Here is a 26,324-nt window from a genome sequence, read left to right as displayed (position 1 = left end):
AAAAACGGTTATAACAGATTGAAAAAATATATGCTGTGTTACTTCTGGATAACAATGACTGCATGGCATGGCTTTACAGAATATCCCTAATGAAATGAATGAAAACTAGTAAAAACTAGCAAGTAAACAAGAAGCAGATCACTAGTAGAACAAAACAGGCAAAGGGAATAATTGAATGCCCTACATTTGTCAAGTGGCAGCTGAGAAAAGAATTAAAATATTGTAATGTGACATGACAGGTCACTGAACCACAGCTACGAAATTCAAGAAACAATACTGGTGAATGTATTCTTCAGGGTAAGCTAATAGTTGAAACATGCAATGCTTAAAGCTCAGTGTTTTACATGCTTGTGCAACTTCCTTTTTCACTCATCATGTACCCAAATGGTTATTCTTGTGAGGTAGCTACAAAGGTTCTTTCCATCTATGGATTCTTCCTCTTATAGATCCTCAAAGTCCTCTCACTAAGAGGAAGTAGGGTAGAGAATCAGAAATGACAAATTTTTATGGAATCAGCTTAGAAGTAGCTAACTTCACCTGGCCAGACATCCTTAACCACCAGGGAGGTTGGGAAAGACAGTCTTTCTGTGTGCCCACCAGAAGACAGAAAGCTTTTGGTGACCATAACAGTCTCTGCCACAGAGTCCAAACAATCTCTGTTATTTCCATTAACCATCCTCAAACTGGAAAGAAATGAAACAAAGAACTCCCTGCCCCTATTTTTCCCCTCTTTTGACTGGGTTGAGGGTAGTATAAAAGCTAAATGAGAAGTGAGCAACTGATGATGACCCTCCCTGGAGAAGGAAAGGCTCCAGGGCTTCTCCATCAGAGCCCAGTCTGAATACCCAGCACAGCTCCCAGGGCCTTGGGATACACTGTTATGTCGGTGTCATGGGCCCTGGTTTAGGACGGGCATCTGTCAAAATCAGGAAACTCTAAGAATCCAAGTCTTCTAATAACAGCTGCTTACTTCCTCCGCTGAGCTCTCTTTCATTCTCTTTTACCTCTTCCACTCAAGCTTGCTAGACCCACCAAAAGGAAAACAAAAACAACTGGCTAGGACCTGGGATACCCAGGCTTTATTTGTAGTTTAGAGAGATATAAATAGGCCTCAGTGGAAAAGAACTTAAAGGGAACTCACTCACTCACACTATAGTGGATCAAATAGAAATTCTGGACAAGTGTCTCATGATAACCATGAGATGAAAAGGAAAACCACATGGAAGCTGTGAAACGCTCTGCAGAGGGGGAAAAGGCATAACAGGAAAAGACAAAGAACCTAGTCTAAAAGAAAACTATAACTCAGGGAATAAAAGCAAATCCCATGCATATGCTTTGTGTTATAGAAGAACATAATAGGATTGAAGCAATTAAAAAAGAACTCAAAAATGAAAACACAAGGTCATGGGGTGTGGTTAAAAGGGGAAGGGGCCGTGGGTGGTGATAATCCCACTCTCAGTCCCCAAGGCACAGAGCAGGACAGAAGACAGCAACGACTCGACCTGAGGGACAGAGAGGCAATAATCATCATGCTCTTCTAGGTATTAGAAGGAACTGTTTCCTGAAATCAAGGACAAGAATAAAGCCAGGCTGCCAGGATAGAGCAGAACTGAAGCTTGGGAAGCCCTCAGGACTCACACTATTTCTTGCTTTTGCTGCTGTGTTGTAAACCTCTTTGAAGAGGCTTCACAGGTTCTTCGTCCACATGGAAGAATATGGTTTATGCTCTGCTCCCAGCAACAAATAGACTGACTAGCTGGCTCTGAGTCACAATGCCAAATTCCCAGGAGAAGAATCTGATAGATCCAGCTTATGTTACGGCCAGTCAGCTATAGAAGAGAGACATAAAATCATAAAGCAATACTAGTTTACAATTCCTGAGAGTGAACTGGGTGTCAGGCACTGCCAAGTGCTTACAATGGGGCATCTCATACAACCAACACGTGGGAGAGATAGTACTTATATCATTTTTTAATTGGATGCTGCTGTTGTAGCTCAGAAAATTTAAGTTGCTTATCCCGTGTCACACAGGTGTCTTGTCTCAGAGTCAGGTTTCTTTTTTTTTTTTTTCCTTTTTTTTTTTTAATTTATTTTTTATTGGTGTTCAATTTACTAACATACAGAATAACACCCAGTGCCCGTCACCCATTCACTCCCACCCCCCGCCCTCCTCCCCTTCTACCACCCCTAGTTCGTTTCCCAGAGTTAGCAGTCTTTACGTTCTGTCTCCCTTTCTGATATTTCCCACACATTTCTTCTCCCTTCCCTTATATTCCCTTTCACTATTATTTATATTACCCAAATGAATGAGAACATATAATGTTTGTCCTTCTCCGACTGACTTACTTCACTCAGCATAATACCCTCCAGTTCCATCCACGTTGAAGCAAATGGTGGGTATTTGTCATTTCTAATAGCTGAGTAATATTCCATTGTATACATAAACCACATCTTCTTTATCCATTCATCTTTCGTTGGACACCGAGGCTCCTTCCACAGTTTGGCTATCGTGGCCATTGCTGCTATAAACATCGGGGTGCAGGTGTCCCGGCGTTTCATTGCATTTGTATCTTTGGGGTAAATCCCCAACAGTGCAATTGCTGGGTCGTAGGGCAGGTATATTTTTAACAGTTTGAGGAACCTCCACACAGTTTTCCAGAGTGGCTGCACCAGTTCACATTCCCACCAACAGTGTAAGAGGGTTCCCTTTTCTCCGCATCCTCTCCAACATTTGTTGTTTCCTGCCTTGTTAATTTTCCCCATTCTCACTGGTGTGAGGTGGGATCTCATTGTAGTTTTGATTTGTATTTCCCTGATGGCAAGTGATGCAGAACATTTTCTCATATGCATGTTGGCCATGTCTATGTCTTCCTCAGAGTCAGGTTTCAAACCTAGGTTGTGAGCTCCAAAATCTGCCCTCAACCTTTGTGCTGTATTACCAGTACACATGGGAGCCAGTTATCAAAAGGATAGTCAGTCGGTGGGTTAGACAGATCCCCTAAAAAATTGACCATTATTTTCCTAAAATTTTCTTCAGGTTAGATACTAACAAGAAGACTTACTGGGTCATGGGTTCTATTGCCCAGTGGCTTTCCCGAAAACTTACTCCAATTTACATCTCCGAGAAGTGTACAGAAGTGTTTCTTTCATCATATTATTGCCAACATTGAGTAATAACATTTTATTTCATATTCGCCCATGCAGTAGGAGCTAGATTTGGAAGAATTTATTCTGGCTGGGGGGTTGGGGAAATTGTCACAGGGAAGGTCCATGAGGGTGTATTTATATATATATATATATATTCTTTCCTCTTCCACCTCCCCTCCCCTCCATACCATCATTTTTTTTTTTAGATATTTAAAATACAACTTTATTCTGATTCTAAACGAAAAGGAATGGGAATGACAGTGACAAACGAGATTTCACCACTGGATATTGTGATGGGACTGTAGCAGTCTCATTATCTGAAACTCAGGAAGGAAACAACTGTGTTCCAAAACAGCTAAGTATGCAGGTCCAAAAAAATGAAGGTACTGATTAAACTGCCACATTCACTCCGAAGCCCATTCATCTCCTTCAGCATCCCAAAGATTAAGCACATGTTCTGCTCAGCTATATAATAAAAGTGGCAAACACGCTGCACCGCTGACATCACAGGGCAGTTGCCTGTAAAACTAGACTTCTGACGCTGGCCTCCAGCTGCACTTCTCACAGGTCATCATCCCCATCCGGGAGCGCGGTCGTCTGAGCAACCTCTAGATCGTGCTGGTACTGTGCTGCCAGAGCTGGATCCATGACCACCTCTGGGGGGGCAAGAGCAGGCATGGCGACAAACTCCAGGTTAGGGTTTCCAATTAGTTTTCTAGCAAGCCACAGGAACGGCTTCTCAAAATTGTAGTTACTTTTGGCAGAAATGTCATAGTACTGAAGGTTCTTCTTTCGGTGGAAGACAATAGATTTTGCCTTAACTTTCCTGTCCTTAATATGCACTTTATTGCCACACAGCACAATGGAGACGTTCTCACACACTCGTACCAGATCTCTATGCCAGTTAGGCACATTCTTGTAAGTAACCCTTGACGTTACATCAAACATCATAATGGCACACTGGGCTTGGATGTAGTAGCCGTCCCAGAGCCCGCTGAACTTCTCCTGGCCGGCAGTGTCCCACACGTGGAACTTGATGGGGCCCCTGTTGGCGTGGAACACGAGGGGGTGGACCTCCACGCCCAGAGTGGCTACATACTTCTCGAATTCACCCATCAGGTGACGTGTCACGAACGTGGTCTTGCCGGTGCCGCCGTCGCCAACCAGCACCAGCTTGAACTGGACTTGGGGTTCTCCCTGGGCAGCCACAGCGCTGGTGCTTCCAGAAGCGTCTCCGGCCCGTCTGACTCCATACAATCATTTTCAAACAAGTAACCGTTTTGTTTAAAAAATGCTGATGAGGTTCATATAGGATTGCTTGTAGTAGGGTAAAATAAATTCACTAACGGGATGACAGGAACAAGGGGTTTTCAGCTTTGAAATGTATTTGACTAGCGACTTTTGCATTCTATGAGAAATCTATGCTAATATAACATTCACACTCAGAGGAAAACTTTAAATTGCAAATTTTATAAAGCTTGAAGTCAGTAAAATAATATTTTGGGGAGAGGGGTGGTAATGCTAAGGCGAAGTCAGGGAGCAAGGCTAATAGAAGGTGTGCATTTGCTGGGTGTGAACTCTCTGGGAGCTGCAATTGCCTGGGAAGCCTGGCCCTAGTGAACTCCGCTCCTCTCAACAGTGGATTGCATACCTTAGAGTGCATCAGAATCACCTGGAGAGCATGTAAAACCCAATTGCTAGGTATCCCCCCCCCCCCCCCACCCCCCAGAGTTTTTGACTTAAGAGGGTTGGGAGTCAGTGGGGAGGAATTCACATCTGGAAATTCATTCCCTGGTGATGCCTGCCCAGGGGGCTACACTTTGAGAGCACCATTGCTCTAAGAAAATCTGAATAGCATATTTGCTGGTCAAAACAGCAAAGAGAATCACCAAATAATAGTAATAACTAAAGGCTCTGCCCGATTCACTTAAGTCTGGCTAAATGTTTCTCCATAGCTTTGAAAGGGTCCTTTACTTCTGGGAAGGGCCTGACAGAAGGAAGAAGCCAGGGCAAGAGGCAAGTAGGGAGAACTCCCTCACCCTCCTGGGGACCGGCCCTGGCCCCCAGCTCCTCCCTCTTCCTCAGAGCTACCAGTTTGGAGGAGAGAAATCCAAGTCTCTCCAAAGTCTCTCTGCCTCTGCTGAGAGCAGCATCTTATGCCAGCTTTCCCTGGCGGCTTCCGACCCAGCCAGCCGCTCACCCCCTCACCCTGGGTGATGATGTCAGCACGCTCTGCTCCATCACACCTGGCTGAAGGAATCAGATAGGCTCCACAGGAAGAGACCTGAGGAAGGAGCACAGTCTTGACAGGTGAACGAAAGACTTTTGTCTTCTGGGCCGGGCTGGCTGCCAGCTTTGTGGATGTCTGTCAGTCAGCTGGCTGCTACACTTGCCTGCCTCTCTCTTTTCCCAAAAAAAGAAACCATTAGCGATTTGCAAAGCTGCTCCAGAGCACATGGGGCTCTAATAGGAGACCGGGATCGAGTTAGGATTGTGTAGCCAGCTCCTGGCTTTGGTGGGAAGCCACATTTGGGAGTGGAGCTTATGAACTCAGGCAGCCAAGGAAGCTGGGCAGGTAGGCAGATGCCTACTTGGCAGTGACAGTTTGCCTGGAATCTTTTCGTAGAATTCCTGAGCAGTGCCCTTCCAGGTGCAGTGTGGGCTGAAAGTGTCCCCAAGAAGGAGCCGAGCAGCAGTTATATGTTCAATCCCTCAGGGCACGTGACTCACTTGGGATGGTTGTCCTGTCAGATGCGCCCCCCCCCCACTTGAGGCCCCAGTGATTTTTTTTTTTTACCCATCATGGTTGTTACTCTTTATTTCTAGTGGAACTCACAGTGGCATCTTTGAGACTTAGAATCTTTTTTTTTAATTTTATTTATTTATGATAGTCATCATAGAGATAGAGAGAGAGGCAGAGACACAGGCAGAAGGAGAAGCAGGCTCCATGCACCGGGAGCCCGACGTGGGATTCCATCCCGGGTCTCCAGGATCGCGCCCTGGGCCAAAGGCAGGCGCCAAACCGCTGTGCCACCCAGGGATCCCTGAGACTTAGAATCTTTAAGGAAAATGTTCTTTGCGTTAAAATGTTCTTTGTGATTCATTTTGAATCAGCCTAGGTGGCAATAGGCTAACCTCAGCATCTGGTTTTATTTCTCACCCTGTAGTTTGTTGGGTGTGTGGGGATACAGAGCAGAGCAGTGGCAGGGGAGGGTGACTTCCTCTCTGGTTATGATTGATTCACACATTAGTTTGTAAAGGGAGGATTTTTTCTTTTTTCTTTCATTTTCATATGTCTTTTTTTTACATTATTACAATTGTTTATAGGCCGAGAATGGTCTTAAGAATATTCTCCTTAGGGAGAAGAATAAGAGCGCCAGGGTATATATCTTTTCTGTGTGCAAGATTGAAGAGTGACTTGAGAGACTTACTATGAGTTACCTGGACTAACAGCTGGAACTACGGTCTGTCTGGTCCTAGCAAGAGGGGCTCACCCCAACCTCAGCTTCTCACAGGACTGTGGCTTCTTCTCCTCCCAGGGAAACTGCATGTTCCATGGGCCCAGAGCCTCCAGGTGCTGGGCAGATGGTGCTGAGATAACTCTTGTAGATAGCTGACATCCAATTTGAGACTAACTAGTACCAGAGTGGTCTGATCATCCTCCACAGAATTGTTCTCATGCTTGCTCTATGACATTTCTCAGCCTTGACATTACTGATGTTTGGGCCCAGGTAATTCTTTGTTGAAGAGGGCTGTCCCATGCATTGTATGATGTTTAGCTGTACTCTGACCTTAATGCATTGGATGCTAGTAGCAACTCTCATCCCTAGTTGGGACATTTGAAAATGTTTCCAGATAGAACCAAATGTCTCTAAGGGCTCAAAATTGCCTCTAGTTGAGAACTACTGATCTATAAGGATTTATAAGGAACATGGGTGGGAATTCCCCAGTGGAACAAATAACAATTGCTGCATGACCATGTGATGGTTCAGGATCCATAGTGAGAGTGGGAGGGTAGGGACTTCTGCCTTCTCTTCCCTCACTGACCCAATGCCTTTGTTCTATTTTGTCCAAAAGCAGAGCCCAAGATATGGGTTAAGGTCGTTTATTGGGGAGAACAAGGAAACAGGTGAAAAGAGAGGAAAGCTAATAAAACATAGGTTAAATAATAGGTTACTGCTGTGGAAAAATGAGATTCAATGACTCTGGGACCTTCTGAAAAACAATATAGAATGCCCATCAGTGTCCTTCTGAAGAATGGAGAATTGGGAGTTTATCCATTCACTCCCATCCCACAATTGGTAGGGACTGTCCCAGAGGATGTTAATTCCCCTGCATTTCTCAGTTGCAAGCTCAGGTGGTTCTGGGAGAAACCCCTTAGGCAGAGTTGAAGAGAGATGGCAGGGGCTTGAGGTGAGAAGGTCTCACCTGGAAACTGTCTAGCACAGCCGTAGGCAAAGTCAGGTGTGCTAAGAGGATCAATAGGTTGGGGCCTCAGCACCATCTTCTATATCCTGTCTTTGTGTCTCTTTCCTCAATAGAGTCTGTTTCTCAACCAATGGCATATGATATGGAAGGAATTTGTTCCAGTTCCTGATACAAGAGAAGTAGGACACATAAAAGGACCCCACTTGCAAGACATTCTCTGACTGTCATTCTGTTTGCTAGGGAGATGGTTTTCAGAATTGACCCTGATTAAAGATACCAAGAACTACAAGTGGAAGCAGGGAAGAGAGAAACTCAGTGCTTTCTGAAAATGTCAGGGTGTTTGAAAATTTGTTTTGCTGGTGGCCTACAAAATGTTAAAATGAAATGTTTATTTTTTTCTATGTTATCTGTCCTTAAAGGGGTTTGTGATCATCGAGAACATGCATGTGTTAAAAGAGCATTGGAAGTCCCTGAGACTTAGTATGCAGACAGCATGCTTACTAGATACTCTGTATTCTAGCAAGTCTGATGAAAGATGGGAATTAGAGTTATTGCTGTCTTCTGTGAATGAGGAAATTGAGACCCAACGTGGAGGGTCCAGAGGGATTTCAAAGACCTCTAGTGTTGTGAAAGGCCACAATGCCTAGGATTATTACTCTTGCTTATGGGCAGACAGGTTTGAATGCCAAACTGAAGGGTTTGGATTAGATATGACAAGCCACAGGAAGCTTCCGAGGCTTGCCTGGTAAGGAAATGACATGATGAAAATGGTGTTGGAGGGCTTCATTCTCACAGCTGATGGAGGACAATTATTCCCATAGCTGCCTAGCTACAGAAAGGGCTGGAGTGGGAGAGACCATCCAAGAAGCTGTTACAATAATACAGGGATGAGATGGTGAAGACTGTAGAGTCAAATCTGAATCTAGATAAGATTTTCAATCTTCTGGCAGCCCTTTCTAGATCTAAAAATAGTGAGGCAATATCAGACTGTCCTGTTATTTTTTTTTATTCATTTTTTGTCCTGTTATTAATGTAGAAAATGTTCTCAGAGAAGTCTCCCTGTAAGCCATGGAATCATTTCCTGTTGTAGTTGGAAAGATCTAGGGTCATCTACTCCAGTAGTGGCTAATTTGGATGCCTAAAAAGCCCAGAGAGGGGAAAGTAGCATGTGAAATAGGTATATGGGTTTGATTCATGTACTTACATTGTGTGGGTGTAGAGCGTTGACCATTGTGTGGTGATATGCTGGAACCAGCTTGTACCAGCTCATGAGAGCCAATTGTTAGCTTTTCAGGAAATGTGTTAGATGGATGATGCTCCAGTGGTAGCTTGCAATCAACTATGGCCGGAGTATTTATACCATCAAAAGTGGCAAACACTACCAGTTAGGGCTCCCTCCCTCCCAAGAGCTGGTTGTTAAAGATTTCCAGCAGCCCACCGTTGGCACTGTGACAAACTAGAGCATACATGACCCAGGATCTGCTACTCTACTTCAGCCTCACCCACCTCAGTGGCTTGGTGGGCTTATTGTTCCCAGATGTTCTAATTTCTCAGGAGCCAAACACCTTCATGATGTGCTGCAGGCCTAGATGAGTGTGGCATATTTGAGGAAAGCTAGGAGCCCACAGTAGAGGGACTGAGGGTAAGGCACAGTAGTCAAACAGCATACCATTAAAGGCATTCCTACTTCTCTGTCCATTGCTGTAAATGAGTTGAACAAATGGCACGACACAGAATAGGAAAAAGAGAAGAGATCATGGTATTCTTCTTCAGCCTAAGTATGTAACATTTCTTCTGTATTGCCATCAGGTTAGTGTGCATAGCTGAAGAACTGACAAGAAGTGATCAGAGGCTACCAAGTAACTGAGGGCAGTGCTGCTACTTTAAATACTTGGCTACTCTCACTGCAGAGCAAGTACAAGTGCAAAATATAAGCAAAATTAGATACTTTGAGGTTTGACTTTTGAGTGGATCATCACGGTTCTCTCTCTCTTTTTTTTTTCATCATGGTTCTTAAATTCCTTCTATATCCATGGAAACAAATTGTCAATTTCTGTGATCCCTCTTAATTTAAACCTGGAGGACAATTTTGCATGGCTCATGTGGATGGCTTATGCTTGCATTACTTCAATACTATGTCAATAGACATAGATTGTGATCTCTTACATCCCTCCTCTCCACCTTATTCAGAACTTCTTGTCATTCTAGGCAACTCACAGGCAAGTGGAGAAGGATCCTAAATTTAGCTAATCTCATAAGCAAGGATCACTTGCTTCAGCAGTGAAGTGTACCCTTCAGCAGCTACAAACATGCTGAATAGCAAAAGAAGGCTCTCCTAATTGGGCTGTTGTGTGTGTGGAAGGTCCTGGGGAAAGAAATAACAATTAAGTTAAAAGCTACCTTTGCATCATAAATCTAAGTACCTTGAAAAAGATGACTTATTTTAAGTTAACTGCAAAGAATTTTTGTGATACAGAATTTTGAAAGACTTTCTTCATAGACTAATATAAGCAAATAGCGAGATTCTTTCTCTTTACTTGGGAACTTTAATTAAGGTTTTGTGTTCCATAACCTTGTCAGATCACTGTCCTGGCTCAGTCTTAAAATAAGTTTTATGGCCTTCCTGACCTTCATTTACCTTAGAAGTAGACACAAACCAACTTTCTCTTCCTCAAAGTGTAAGTGGAAAAGGTCCATACATTTGAAAATACTGCAGGCTTATATGGCTGATGACTTGGGATTTAACAGTTCTTCAGAGTTCTCTTGGAAAAGCTTGCTAGCTCATTAACCACTGCTATACCCTCTTTAATTGCTATCTTTATGCCATTAGAAGTTCCGCCCTTTCCAAAACCAGTTTAACACAAGGGGCCACCAGAAAGGGAGTGATTTCATTGACTGAGAACAGTCACCAGAGCCACACATTATCTGTGGATTAGATGAAGTCAGGCCTGAAAGGAAGGACAGAAGTTCTTCCACTGCCAAGTCTCTCCTCTGCTGAGCACATGGGACAGCACTTCTTAGACCCTTGGCAAGTCCAGGCCTATGAGCAGTTCTAATCAGTGAGCTGTGAATGGAAGTGACAGGTGCTACTTCTGGGGTGGAGCATTTATTATTTTTTTCGTTTGTTTTTAGTGAAGTTCGATTTGCCAACATATAGTACAACACCCAGTACTCATCCCATCAAGCGACCTCCTCAGTGCCCATCACCCAGTTACCCCAACCCTCTGCCCCCCTCCCCTTCTGTAACCCTTTGTTCATTTCCTAGAGTTAGGAGTCTCTCATGGTTTGTCTCCCTCTCTAATTTTTTCCCACTCAGTTCCCCTCCTTTCCCCTATAATCCCTTTAACTATTTTTTATATTCCATGTATGAGTGAAACCATACGATGATTGTCCTCTGATTGACTTATTTCATTCAGCATAATACCCTCCAGTTCCCTCCATGTTGAAGCAAATGATCTTTATGCATTCATGTGTCAAAGGACATTGTGGCTCCATCCACAGTTTGGCTATTGTGGATATTACTGCTATGAACCTTGGGGTGCAGATGTCCCAGTGTTTTACTACATCTGTGTCTTTGGGGTAAATCCCCAGCAGTGCAATAGCTGGGTCATGGGGTAGCTCTATTTTTAACTCTGAGGAACCTCCACAGTTTTCCAGAGTGACTGCACCGTTCACATTCCCACCAACAGTGCAAGAAGGTTCCCCTTTCTCCACATCCTCTCCAATATTTGTTGTTTCCTGTCTTGTCAACTTTCCCCATTCTCACTGGTGTGAGGTGGTATCTCATTGTGGTTTTGATTTGTAATTTCCCTGATGGCAAATGATGTAGAGCATTTTCTCATGTGCTTGTTGGCCATGTGTATATCTTCTTCAGTGAAATTTCTGTTCATGTCTCCTGCCCATTTCGTGATTGGATTTTTTGTTTCTTGAGTGTTGAGTTTGATAAATTCTTTATAGATCTTGGATACTAGCCCTTTATCTTATATGTCATTTGCAAATATCTTCTCCCATTCTGTAGGTTGACTTTTAGTTTTCTTGACTTTCTTTTGCTGTGCAGAAGCTTTTAATCCTGATTAAGTCCCAATAGTTCATTTTTTGGTTTTGTTTCCTTTGCCTTTAGAGATGTATCTTGCAAGAAGTTCCTGTGGCCAAATTCAGAAAGGTTGTTGCCTGTGTTCTTCTCTAGGATTTTGATGGATTCTTGTCTCACATTTAGATCTTTCAACCATTTTGAGTTTATCTTTGTGTATGATGTAAGAGAATGGTCTAGTTTCATTCGTCTGCACGTGGGCTGGAGCATTTGATTGCTGATGCTAGAGCCTCTGGGACATTCTCACTCTGATTTGTCAGTTACTGATGAGCAACACTGAGATCAATAGCTGAACACTCAGCTGGGCCACTGAGGGAGTGACTTTGAGAGAAAAGTGCCTCTATCCCACTCCTCCTCTGGTGATCCACAATGGCTATGTAGGAAAAGCAAGAAATGATTTTGGGAAAGTGAGATTTGGGGTTTATTGGGTTTTTTTTTGGGGGGGGGTTATTGTTACTGCAGCACAATCTATCCTGTTCTGGATGATACATTTTTCCAGCAGGCCTGTGATACTGAAAGAAGTGTCTCAAAGTGGAAGGAAGTGACTTTTATCTGGTGTGCTTTGTTTCTGCCCAGTCATTTGATAACTAGGGTGTGTAAATTCAGAGAGCCCTTCAGTCATGTAGAACATTGATGGCCACTTTTGATGACCGTTACTAGGACTGCCATCTTTTTCTCTGTTTTGTTTTTTTTTTTAATTGATATTTGAGCTAAGACCTAAGAGGTGAGAAGAAGCCAATATGTTTATGGTCGAGATGAGGTAATATTTTCAGGCTAGAACAGCAGGTGCAAAGGCACAGGGGTGAGGAAGTTTGATGTGTTAGCTTGTATGAGAGGGAAGAAAATTTACTGTAATGGATGCCATGGGTGCCCCTCTCAGACCATTTCCATGACAGTACATATGCGTTGATTGCTGACAGCTCCCAGCAGCCACCTTCTTTGAATGTTGCCCTCCACCATTTGGAGTCACCAAGGAAAGAAGGTCATAGCCCCCCTTACCTCTGCACCAAGGAGGGATAGCTGATGGCCAATGACTGGTTGACTTTGGCAGCAAAATGCTGGCAATGTAATTGCTTTGTAATTATGTCTCAGAGCTTCTCTTCATCCCCAGTCAGGCAAAAGCTGGACTCTCTCTGAAACTCCATCCTTACATGGCCCCTTTGCTCTTTTCTATCCTGCCATCATTCTGCTATGTTTTTTCGATAAACTGCATGCATCCAGGTCCCTTCTCAGGCTCTGCTTTTTGAGAATTCAACAGAAGACATGGACTAAGATAGGAAAGGGTCCCATGGGCCAAACATATGGTGGAAGCACTAGATGCTATTGACTTCTCTTGGAAGTTCCTTATAAATATTTGGACACTAAATCCTCTTAAGTCCTACAACAGGGAAATTTGTTTAACCTCAAATAACCTACACAACTTTGTGAAATTAAGAAGATTGGACACAGAAAAAAAAAAAAAGAAGAAGATTGGACACAGAGTTGGGACTCTTAGTTTCACATACCCCTACTTTGCTGTTATTTGTTGTGTAACATTTGGCTATGTACCCGATTCTGCTTTATCTCCCACTCCTCTCAGGAAAATGGGAATCTGTTCACTGCTGGTGGAAAGACAGGTATGTGAAATGACATAGCCCCTTGGGAAAAGAGCCTGGTAGTTTCTTATACAGTTAAACATAAACTTATCCCCCACTTCTACTAGGTTTCTTTTTTTAAAAAAAGATTTTATTTATTTATTCATGAGGGACAGAGAGAGAGGCAGAGACACAGGCAAAGGGAGAAGCAGGCTCCATGCAGGGAGTCCGATGCAGGACTCGATCCCAGGACTCTGAGGTCACACCCCGAGCCAAAGGCAGACATTCAACCACTGAGCCACCCTCAGTAGAGAGTCCCTCTACTAGGTTTCTACCCATGAAGAAATTTCATTTCATTTCATTTCAAATGATAATGAAATTTCATTTTCATTTCATTTCAATTGATAATTTATGTCAACATGAAGACACATGCACAGCTTGTCATTATAGTGCCATTCATAACCACACCCAAATGGAGACAACCCAAATGTTCATCACCTGTGGTTTAACTATATGATGGAATAGCACTCAGCAATAACAAAGAACTGACACATGCTACAAAATAGACCTCCCAAACATTGTGCTACATGAAAGAAGGCAGGCGCATACTGAAGGCTATATACTGTATGATTCTACATATATGAAATCTCTAGATCAGGGGTGGCTTGGGCCTTGGCCTGGGGGTTGGGTAAGTGGGGATTGACCGTAGACACCAGGGAACTTTTGGGGGTGATGGAAATATTCTAACACGGGATTGTGGAGGTAGTTGTATACTGTATACTTTTCCTAAATGTCATTTGCATTGTTTACTCCCAGTGACCAAATTTTATGGTATGTATGCCATACCTCACTAGAGCCACCATATAGAAACCCTTTGAGAATATAAATGTATGTGTGCTTTCTTACTCTAACATCCCCTAAAAATATTATTTGGAGATCTGGGAATCTGTTCTTTATACATGAAAAGACAAGTTCCATAAGATAGTGAAAAGAAGTGGGGAGCCTGCAATAGTTACCTTCTGGGGTTCCTGTGAGGATTACCTGACATTCAACACACGTCAACTGTCAATGCTATTTTTGTTGTATCGGAGTCAGCATTTCCTCACAGATTTTTAAGAGGAAAACTTTTTGTTGTTGTTGTTGTTGTTGGAATGCTTGACAATGGGTTACCTTCAGATCTGTTGTAGGAGACGTTCTGTCCATATGCTATTTGCCCATTTAACACTAATTTTTTTTCTTATAACTTGAGAAGGGTATATTTAATTTGAGAAAAGCTTTTTTTATTCCCTGTGTACAGTCAGGTTACAAAACCTGGTGATCTCTCAGTATTTCAGAGGCGATAAAATGTTAACTTGTGGCTTCTAGGAAGGACACAGAATTCTCCAACAGGCATTACATTCTGATAAAACTCATATTATTTTTGAGAAAATTGAATACAGTATGTTGGGCCAAATGTCTCTGAAAAACCAATTCATACATTCCCTTTAGATCTCTTTGACATTAGACACAGAAAAATCCCACCTAGATGTCCTTGTATTTTCAAAAGGCAACTGTATTTGCTGGTGTGTTGTTTCTGGCTTAGCCAGAAATGATTGTTAATTTTGCCCTTAAAAAGGCAGGTTACCAAAATACATTAGTGTTTTGGGCATGTGCAGTATAGACCAATTTGGCCCAATTTAGCCTGTCAGAGCAAGATTGCACCCAAACAGAAGTGCTTATAGAAATGAATTGATGACTCCAGTAGTTTTAAATCAATGCATGCTGGGCAATCAGACTCCCTTATCGCTCCCCAAAATGACCTGCTTAAAGAAAATTGATGCACTGTTATAGTTGAGATAGCTGTGCAATCCACATGCTCAAAGTGGTGATCACCTTCAAATTCAAGCACTTAATTTAAGAGTTCCAATAATTTTAAATTGCTATATGCTGCAAAGAGTGACAGATGGTTACCAGAGTGTGCCAGTATTTTTAAAACACTTCAGTACTCAGTGCAGTATATTTCTGTGGAAAGGTTCACAGCAAGTTGAAGTAAATTTCCAAATTAACATTGAAAAATGAAAAGCGACATTGCAACAAACTTCAGTTTGGTTCTCTTTTATCTTTCCCACCCCCTCCCCATACTCCCAGCCAAAAAGAAGCCTAGTCACTCATCTTTCTGTTTTGGATTGAAAAACCTTGAGGATTTGTCAGGAGCTAAAAATAAGTCCGACTTTTTAAGTATGGAACCTCCTGGCAAAGATGCACTTGGCACTAGAATAGCTCTGTAGACAGAAGTAGGGAGTATGGCCCATGGAGCCAAAGGAAGAGGGACAACTTGCATATTTAGAGTTTAGAGTTCCCTACCAGAGTTTTGAAGCATTGAGGCCACTGGGAACTAGAAGCCAGCCTGCAGGGTGGTGAAATTTAGAGGATCCCATCTGGTTGGTCCAGGAAAACAGGCAATGTCTGGAAGCGTCTCTGTATTCAGATACCTCATCTCTCCTGTCCTGAAGTTCTTTAGCATGTCAGGTTCCTTGCATGGAACCTCAATCTACCCTGCCACCCTCCCCCCACCCCTTCCCCTGGAGATTCTGCGCACCTGGCCAGGGCCCCACCCCTCTATCTGCCTCTTTATCCTCTTCTTGCCTCTTTCTGCTTTTTTCTCCCCTTCACAGGAAAGTCCTCTGCACTCTCTCTGTGTATCTAAATCGTGAATAATGGCTCAGCCCTGGTCCCCCCTCCTCCCCACACTCTCTGCTTTTAGCTCTATCCATCTCATCCCACAATGTTTGTCCGTTTTCTAATTGAGTTGAATTTTAGCCCCCTATAATTGGATGCACAGTCAACAGACACTTTCAACTCTTAATTAAAAACTGAAGCCTTTAAAAAAATCAATTTTATTTTGCTATACTGATATATAATAAACTACACCTATTTTAGCTATACAATTCAGGTTTTCTTTTATGAATGTGTGTAGCCCGGTGACCACCACTACTAGCAAGATGTAGAATATTTGTCACTCTCCAAATCATGTCCCTCTGTGGTCAGTTCCTCTGATCCTGGCCTTGGGAAACCACTGATCTGTTTTCTGCAGATGAATTGTGCCTGATTTTTGCCAATGAAAGGGCTAATAACACCCACCTCACCTGTTGTCTTGAGGGTGAATGGGGACCTGGTGAATGTTTCCCAGCAACCCTAAAGGCAACAGAGAGAAACTGCCTACCTCTTAGCCCCCAAGAACCTGAAATAGGTTCCTGTGGGACTGAATTTCTCTTGAAGTTTTATATTTTAAGTTAAAAATCTTGTTCCCCACTTTTACTCTATTTATATCCTCATTTGTTGTAATTTTAAAAATGACATTTTAAATGCCTTACCATTCAGTAAGAATGATGCTCCTGGAAAAGATACTATATTTACTCTGCAGTTTCCAGCATGTTCTAACACACTGAGACTCCCCAGAGTGAGGGGCTATCTTGAGGAGCTATCTGAAATGTTCCTTCTGGCTACGCCCGCCACAGAGCTGTCACTCAGGATTCTTAAGCTCTTGTTAAAGTCATGACCAAAGCCTTGTCTAGCAATGTGGGCTTCCCAAAGCAGTCCTTTGGGGAGGAACATAGCTTGAGAAAGCTTTCAGTTGGCGATATGGGTAGAAGGCAGAGAGGAACCTCAACTGCAAGCTTTACATGATAAAGGCTACCTCTGCATGTGGAATTCTTGACTTTGTGTTTATAGGGTTTATTCAAATATTATTCTTATTATAATTAAGCTACCTTTATTGAATTTCTTCTGTGCACTGGGCACTCGTCTAGGTGCACAATTGCTTTCTTTGCATTTAGTTTTATAAGATGATTCTGCAAAATAGAAGCTATGTCTTCATTTTGCTGATGAAGAAACTAAGTCCCTCAGAGGCATTTAAACAAATTTACTTAAACCTGTACAAGATCCCACAGCAAGGAAGGGGTAAAATTTGGAATCACATTAGACCCCAAACTTGTCTGTGAATAGCGTTTCTGGTTTAAAAAAATATCTGGCATATGAAAGGTCAGAGTCTAATAACTCCTCTCAGAATTGGAGGGCCTTTACGTTGTGGGGTGAGATACTTTTGCCTGGAGTCTTCAGTGACCCTCTGTGTGTATATAACCCCCTCTGACCTTCCCTCCCTGCTCCATTTCCCTCTCCCTTCCTGGCTCAAAACCGGAAAAGGATGGTTTTCTCTGAAAAGCCAGAACCCTAGGGAGGGCAAGTGGCTTTGGTCTTCCATAAGAACAGGATCCTGGAAGATGAACTGGTGAATGATGAACCACGAGGCTGGACTGCAGGGCATCCATCAGGTCACGGTGCTCGGACCCCCTTGGTGTGGGCTGAAAGGGGTGATGGATGCCAGTTAGAGCAGAAAGGGCATAGGTAGTGCTCCTTGATTTGAGAGGCTTTCATTCTGTTGCAGGCAAATAGCACAGAAATAGACAGGGCTTGGCTTCTGTGGAATGTGGGGGCGAGGGCACAACATGTCCTTGGTTCTGGGGAAGGATCTAGTTCCAAATGGAATCTGAACATCTGCCTGCCTCCTAGGTCCCCGGCAGCCCCTCCAATCCCCATAGAGGAGGGTGACTTTTCATTTGGAACAATGCTAATGGAGTCATTCGGGTCAGTGTCTCTGAGATAAAATCTGTCACTCCCTTCTGCAGGCTCATTATTTCTACCTTCAGGCTGCAAGGAGACAGCAGAACACCAGAGGAAAAGGCTGTTTGCTCTTCAGGCTCTCAACCCCCCTCCCACATATGTATATAAGTGACACACACATATATACACACACAGACATATCAACGTATATATACACACATACACATTTTTATGTGTGTGTATTTATTTATTTATTTATGAATGACTATGGTTTTAATGATGTGATGAATTCTGGGCAAATCTTAAAGAGGGTGTCAGTGTTTAAATTCCTTGCATAAATTTTGTTGCCCTGAAACTCTACCCTCAGTCCACTCCTGGATATGCTTTAGTATTGCCATTTAACAATGACAACAAAAAAGAGCTGCATACAGGGCTGGACTCGGCCTGGAATTACACCCCACTTAGTTCTAATTGTTCAGTAATTTAAACAGAAGAGTGGCATTGTGTTGACTCGGTGATTTAAAATTATGCTAAAACAGGATTTTCCCAGCTGGATCCTTGGCCTCGTTCAGGAACATACTTGGCTGTGTGCAACAGGGACCGCTAACCCATGAGGGTAGAGAAAATGAAAAATTTTTTATTTCTTTCTTTTATTCTTTTTTTTTTTTTTTTTTTTAAGGGAGGCAGAGTTACTGGAAGCCAGCAAACAATCACCAAAGTACTAGAACTTTAGGATGAGTATGGAGCTATGGTAATTCAAATAGTATTAGGAACTTATACTTTATGAGAGAAAAGGGGGCATCTCTGAGCTCAGCTTTCATTCAGAAGCAAGAGGCTACTACCTTCATGTAACCACAGAGGCAAGGGCACATAATCTGGATTTTTCTTCTCCAGTACTTTGATACATACTTTCTTGTCAAACAACATGGCTCAGGCCTGCACCTTCCTATCCAGTATACCAGGGAAATGTTGACATTATAGTACCATAGTCTTGTGGATCTCTTGTTTACAGCCATTGGAACTCAAATGGTGGGGATTCCTGTCTATAGGGTGCCTGGGGAGTGCAATGAGCTGAAGGAGCTGAAGAGCTAGGGGCCAGTGGTCTGTCTTCTATCATGTGAATCCATGTCACTGATAATGTGGCCACAGTAATGACCACCATGCCCCCACCTTCCTCCCCTCCCACCAAGAGCTGATTTTTGTAAGGTGTGAGCATCTGGACTCTGTGTTGCCAGATCATAATAGTTTTCTTTCTGGATTATAATGTAAAGTTTCTCAGTATTTAAAAATAGGCAGCTAAAAAGAAAAAAAAATAGGCAGCTGACCCACCCACAAAAAAATGGACATTGTGTAGGCCAGAGAAAATGCTTCTGCCAGCCAGATGGGGCTAGTTGACCTCTACTTTTGACACCCAGTCTCCAGAGTCTTGGATTCCTATAATTTGCTATGTGTCTGGGGTCTTCCCATTTTCCCAGTAAGGATGTGTCTATCCTTCTCTAGGAGGGGGCTCTCGCAGGGGGTGGGAGCATGTAGTTGGCATTAGAATGGCTTTAGGTCAGGTCAAGCTTTGGCACCTTCTGGCACTGTGGTCATCAACAAATGGTTTTTGCAGTCTGCACCCCACTTGGGTGCTCCATCAGTGAAATGTGAGTGAGGGCTGGCCTTGCCCATTTCTTGGTGTCTTTGTCAGGGTTTAATGCAGGATGGAAGCGAAGCTACAATACTTTGTAAACTCTTGAGCACAACAGAAGGAAGCAGCCTGGGCTGGTGACCAAAGATAGGGGGTTGTATATTAAATATACAACTAACCAGCTGTGAGATCTGGTCAAATTGTATGACCTTTCAGAGTTGCGGGTTTCCCATCTGTAAAGACCAGGATTTTTTAGGGGAGACAATCGAGTGAATAAGAGAAGGCAAACCTGAGACCAAGTTGAGGCTTCAGCAGTTATTTCTTGTGTGCTCTGGGTCAGTCATGTAATCCTTTGTGTGGTCTAGTGGCATTTTCATCTCCTGGGGATTGTTAGAAATGTAGTTTGGGGCCCTACCTCAGACCTGACAAAGCACAGACTATTTCTCAGGGCATTTGTAAGGATGTAAGAGTTCGAGGCGCTTGGGCTTAATATAGTGCTACTCAAAATGTGGTCCTGGACAAGCAACATCCTCATCTGGAAAATTGTTAGAAAAGTGATCTCTCAGGGCCCTCTGTTAGACCCACTGAATCAGTCCTCTGGGCCTGAAGACCAGGAATCTATTGTTTACCAAAGGTTCGAACTTAAATTACCTCTTCATTTCCAGTATTTTTGCAATAATATAGGTATATCATTAGGGTGTTTTTAAAAAAGATTTTATTTATTTATTCATGAGAGACACACACAGAGAGAGGCAGAGATATAGGCAGAGGGAGAAGCAGGCTCCCTATGGGGAGCCTGATAAGGGACTCAATCCCAGGACCCCAGGATCATGACCTGAATCAAAGGCGGATGCTCAACCACTGAGCCACTCAGATGCCCCTAGCATGAGGGTGTTTTAAGGATGAAAAAATATGGTGTAGTATAACAAAGTGTAATATCATAGAATATAAAATAACACATAATGTGTTAAAATGTGTGTATATATATATATATATATATATATATATAGAGAGAGAGAGAGAGAGAGAGAGAGAAAATAACCATATGATGAGCAGAACTTGGTAAACAGTGTGCAGTGAAGAGTAGAAAAGAAATTGGAAACAAGGTAATTGGTAAGAGTCTGTGTCAGTTATGGTACTTTGGTTTCAAGCCAACAGAAACTAACCCTGGCTAACTTGAGCAAAGTGGAACTTATTGGAAGGATGTGGGATAGAACATAGAATTAAATTAAAAAAAAAAAAAAAGAGCCTTCAGTGCATGGGAAAGGCAACAATGAGGGTAGCTTCAGGGAACTAAGACAGTTTTAGAATTTAATAAGTGGGTCTCCTCAGGGCACCTCCATTGAGATGAATCACCTCCAACTGCCCTTGGGCCCTTCCACTCAAGATCCAAATTCTTGATGAAGAAACTGTCTGGCAGGCTTGGGTCACCCAGAGGACAATGCACCTGAACTGCTGAGCTTAGTGGGGGTAGAGGAGTTTCTCAAAGGAATACCCTATTGTTGCAAAAGAAAGGGTGTGTGGGAACTGGGCAAGCAAAGCCAAAGGCACCCACTGCAGCTATTTTGAGCTCCAGTATTCTGAGTCTAACATCCTGCATGGTCCTTGGACTTAGCACTGTGGTAAGAAATCCTGGAGCAGCAGGCTGAAAGACAGGTGCTTGGTCTTTCAGACAATCTCCTGGCTGTTTCCTTGCACAGTGCAGCTGTAGGTCTTTTTCTTTATATCCGGGTTGGGGTAGTTTTGCCTCAGTGATTAGAGGAGCCGTGTGTGCCACCAGAACTAAAATGTACCTTCCTGTGCACAACTGTGGCTCACATGCCTCCCTGTTTGTGGCAAAGCTTTGAGTTTTTCCTCGAAAAAGTACAGCCTCTGTCACTAATGAAGCCGTAATATACAGCAAAGCACTGGAGAAGGACACACTGGATATCTTGTGCTTTTCTCCCACAATTTTATGAGTGATTATTTATAAAAACATGCTCATGTCTGAAATTTGCCATATTGGCTCCATGCTCTGTTTGTTTTTATGAATATTTTGTGCATGTGGGACAAATGGCTATGCATGGCTTGAGTTCGGGCTCTATTATTTTTTTTTCTCCTTTTGATTCTACCAGTTAATCAAAAAAATGACCCTTTTGTGTGTGGGGATTTTCCCTGGCGTGTGTCTGTGCCATGGTAACAGTGGCTGGTAATAGTTTGTCTATGAGGGGAAAATGGCGTGAATTTAATGTGCATGTGAGGGAAGAAGGGGTTTCAAGAGCCTTTTACAATGATTGTACTGATGCCTTAAGGGTAATCTAGTGTCTCAGAACATTTGCTAACCAAAGCACAGAGACCTGGAGTGGCGGAGGTCCAGTGGTTACAGTGCTGGCCCATCAAACCCTCTCGTCCCAACACTGGCCACTAACTCTCCTTTTCACACCTCCCAGGTAATTTGGTATTTCTTTCACTCACCTTACAACAGAAGTCTAATAATCAGTGATATAAGCAGTGATTATACCACAGGTTCTATCTATCTATCTATCTATCTATCTATCTATCTATCTATCTATCTATTTATTTATTTATTTATTTTAAAGATTTTATTTATTTATGAGAGACAGAGAGAGAGAGACAGAGACAGAGACAGGCAGCAGGAGAAGCAGGCTCCAGGGAGGGAGCCTGAGGTGGGACTCCATCTCAGGTCTCCAGGATCATGCCTTAGGCCTAAGGCGGCACTAAACTGCTGAGCCACCCGGGCTGCCCCCATAGGTTCTATTTAACATTGTAGTAGACCAAGGCCAACATAGCCAATACCAATTCAAAAAACAAATTGGCTTTGATCTGAAGTTGTAAGGAGGAGCTCCTGAGCTCAGTATTAAAGATGTGTTTACATCTACAGAAGCTGGAAGGCTTATGGAGTGGTCTGTTGAGAATAGATACAGTGGTGTCTCCTCTTATGAAAGGGTTCTCATTCCAAAGCCCTTATGGAAGTTAGAAATTGCATACAGGGGGATCCCTGGGTGGCTCAGTGGTTTAGCGCCTGCCTTTGGCCCAGGGTGTGATACTGGAGTCCTGGGATCGAGTCCGGTGTGGGGCTCCCGGCATGGAGCCTGCTTCTCCCTCTGCCTGTGTCTGCCTCTCTCTTTCTCTCTCTCTCTCTGTGTATCATGAATAAATAAATAAAATCTTAAAAAAAAAGAAATTGCATACAGTCAAGAGTACCCTCGAATATCTGTCAAATTTCAAATTAAGTTCAATGTCTATGGTTTTGTATATATACATTTATGCAGCAACATAATAGTATATATAATATCACTATATAGCAATCATATAATGTGAATATGTTTATATAATTATATATGTGCATATAATATGTGATATATTTAATATGTAATATATAATTTATTCTAAATATGTAATATATATAATGTGTTATACAATGTAATATGTTATATACTTATGTATTATACATACTAGTAAATATCATACATTTATAACAAATAAAATAATACAAAAATATAAGTAATGCATGTAAATACATATTTATAATATGATATATATTATCTATGTTTATATTATATATGCATTGTGCAAGTTTATAAGCTTATATATGTGTATATATAGCATCTATAGTTGGATACATGTTCAAAATATAATTTTATAGAATCTTAATTATGTAAACAAATAGACATATATTTGAAAATCTCGAAATTATGCATGTGATTAACTTCTTTTCACCTCTATGTCTTGTTCTAGAGTAGAAAGTGTCATCTGTTCGTTCTGTTTGGAATTTCCTCATTTTACCCCTGCATACAAGTATAATAATCTGAGTTTAACACTTGCTATTATTCTGGCTTTTCAGCCCAAATGCTATGAATTCCAGCTCTGCATAAATATAAAGCATGGATCATATTTGAGGTCTAGTTGTCTACCAATCTTAGTTTTGAACCTGAGTAATTTGGGATTGTAAGAAGCCAAACACATTTCTGGTCTGCGAGAAATGCCTTCAGGAATGGCGATTGTTTAATTTCCATTCAAAGAAAAACTAAGTCTTCCTGGCAAATGGATGATATTTGAAATCCTCATAATGAATTTACTCTTTTTTTTAACCATCATAAAAATGGTAGTCTATCAATTATACATGAAACTGAATATTAGAAAGCAGAGGAGAAGCATGTTGGCACGCACTTTGTTTCAGCCTGGCTACCTCAAATTATGAACGAGTTATTTCCGTCCCTCTGCAAAAAAGTACATGTATATTGCATATGTCACATATTATGTAAATTGGTAGTTATCATTGCCCCACACACCATTTTCCTGCAGACTCCAATTCGACTTTCATAAGCAACTGTTTCTCAAAAACAATGTTTAGAAATTCTCTCTCCAATGACCTCTGTTTAATTGAGTATATTACGTACCCTCTCTTTTCATTGTTATGAAACAAAAGAGGCTACCTTACAAACTAAATTTCTTCCTGTCCTTCTCCCAGAAGATGATACAATGGGAGTATTTTATGATTTGCTGGTAAATTTTTTTCGCTCTAATTTGTTCTGGACTGACTAAAGAATTGAAATTTGTTTTTGCATGTGGTTCTTGGAAGCCATCTCATTATATTAGACTTATACTTTGTATTTGGTCATTGAAAAAGTAAATTTTTTGGGGGGGGTTGGGAAGCCCATTTAAGGAAATGTAGAGAAACAAGTTGTGTTTAAAACGAAATATTCCACTTGCCTCTTGCTAGTACCTGTCTGTGGTGTATTCTAAGGAAACTGCTGACAATAGAGTTAGTGCCTTCTCAAGATCCCAACTCTGCACAATACCTTTCATTATGGCAGGATTCTTCTTAATTTGTCATTTCAGGGTATTCAGAATTACAGGACTAAAACCCCAAACAAGAGTTTTTTTGTGAAATAAGAGTAGAGTTCATCTTATTAAAATTCTAATGACATGAAAGACAATTATTGTGACTTCAGGTGGTTATTTTGAATGCACTTAGATATGTGACAGCCGAGGTAAATATTTCAGCCTCAGACAGCTCCATTAATTAATTACCGCTTAGGATTCTGAAGCTTGCTTACATGCTTCAAGGGCCATGTGGAATACTTATAAGATATATATTCCAGGCAAGTCCAGACAGGCAAACTAGGTACTCAATAACTCAATAATAATTTTTTTCATGTCCTTGTTTGACATTTATTTATGAGAATAAAGCTCAGACTTAAATATTTTACCCTATACTCCCTTTTCCCCCAGAGAGAAACTTCTATAGAAAAACCTATAGCAATTTAAGAAAAAATAATGTGTCTGAAGAGGGCAGCCTTTCCACAATTTCTTGAAATTTACTCCACTTCAATACACATTGCATTGGGCAGTTAATTTTTTTGTGATTTAAGGCTCGTGAATGCTTTTACATGTGTTGGTCCTAAATCTCATTCTCTTAAAATTAGGCTTAATTCTTCACCTCAGCCCCCTCCTCGTATGTTTTTAAAAAAGATTTCAAATAATGTAGATGGCAACACAATTCTTCCAAATAGAGGGCTGTACTTGGAAGAATTAACTTCACTCCCAATTTACTCATGAGTACTTTGATGGGATATGGTTATTGCTTTATAAAGTTTTAAACTTTACAGTTGTTTCTTATTTTAAGAATTATGAAATCTTCAGTTTCCTAAAGAGAAGAAAAATTGAAGTAAATTTTTCTGCTTCTTTGTGTCTTTTATGCCCACAAGAAGGATCAGCCACATGAGGACTTGTCAGAAAGAGTCATAAAAGCATTCTCTCTGACCTATTCCATCCAGTCACAGAGCAAAGACTTCAGAAGTTTTCTACTTGTAAACATACTCATCCTGGAAAGTGTGCATGCCAGGAGTGTTTTGTACTTGGCAATTAGCATGGGGGACAAACCTGATTCATAACAACATTGTGGCCATGTTCACCTTGCTACCCAGAACTAAATGGCTAGATCAGAGCCTTGTCACAAGTGCCCATGGTTTGGAGGATCATTGCAGCTGAGGTGGCATCTGGTGCTATGTGTGCAGAGGAGAATTTGGTCTTCCCACTGTTTTGTGATAAGATGAAGAGGTGGGAGGAAATCCAAGATAATAATGGAGGGTTGTATAGTGTCCTGAGATATGTTTTTAAAGGAGAAACTTCTGAGAGTTACTTGTCTCCCTATGAAGAAGGAAAGTTTGGGACACAGGAAGAGCAAGCTTTAATCTGATGAAAAGTTGAACAAACCACTCTTAAAATTTATCCATCACTACCCCCTCCTCAGGCTTTGAAATGTCCAAGCTTTGAAAAGCCTTGTAGATTATAGTACATTGGTAGTATCTAAGCTCTGGAAAATCTGACTGTCCTGAGGATGCTCATGGCTTTCAGGAAAAAATGATTGGGTTGGAGTTCCAGGTTAGGGGTAGCCCCACTCTGGGAAACTTGATTCTAGCCAGCTAGTGACCAGGCAGGTCCTTTGCACTTAACATTGTCCACTGTGTGGCATCACTGATATGAATATGTATTGAAAATATTTAAAGGAATGTGTGAATATTGATAGATTCACATTTCTACAGCAGGTTAGAATTTAGTACAACCTCCCCAATTTATAGATGAGCATAAATGACTTGGTTAATGCCTTATAAGTAGTATCAGATCCAGAAGGGGAAGAATCCACTTGCCCAATTTCTTTCTACCTACTTTATGTGGCATGTAGCCTCTAAGATGTTCTCTGATGATCCTTGTGTCCTGCTATTCACATCCTGGTGTGGTCCCCTCCTATATTATTCCAGAATTGATCTATTTGGCCAATAATCACCAATAATTATAGGCTACTAATGGGGGAAATTCAAGGTTTCTTTTGTGTAGAAGAACTCTGACAATC

The 26,324-nt window shown here is 41.8% G+C and overlaps 1 protein-coding gene across 1 annotated transcript; it reads right to left on the bottom strand.

Annotated features, from left to right (window-relative positions):
• Positions 1-3,340: 3,340 nt before the first annotated feature.
• On the bottom strand, positions 3,341-4,786 carry LOC140626276 (GTP-binding nuclear protein Ran-like). The gene has a single exon (XM_072813968.1). It carries the CDS (start codon positions 4,261-4,263, stop codon positions 3,709-3,711), a length of 555 nt encoding a protein of 184 aa, XP_072670069.1. The 5' UTR covers positions 4,264-4,786; the 3' UTR covers positions 3,341-3,708.
• Positions 4,787-26,324: the final 21,538 nt, after the last annotated feature.

This window comes from Canis lupus, chromosome 37, assembly GCF_048164855.1.
Source record: "Canis lupus baileyi chromosome 37, mCanLup2.hap1, whole genome shotgun sequence".
NCBI classification, from domain to species: Eukaryota; Metazoa; Chordata; class Mammalia; order Carnivora; family Canidae; genus Canis; species Canis lupus.
Note: the sequence above shows the minus strand (reverse complement) of the source record. Positions and strands in the feature narration are given on the sequence as shown.

Excerpts from the sequence above, each read along its gene's own strand:
- LOC140626276 (XM_072813968.1), bottom strand. The coding sequence starts at position 4,263 with ATGGGTGAATTCGAGAAGTATGTAGCCACTCTGGGCGTGGAGGTCCAC.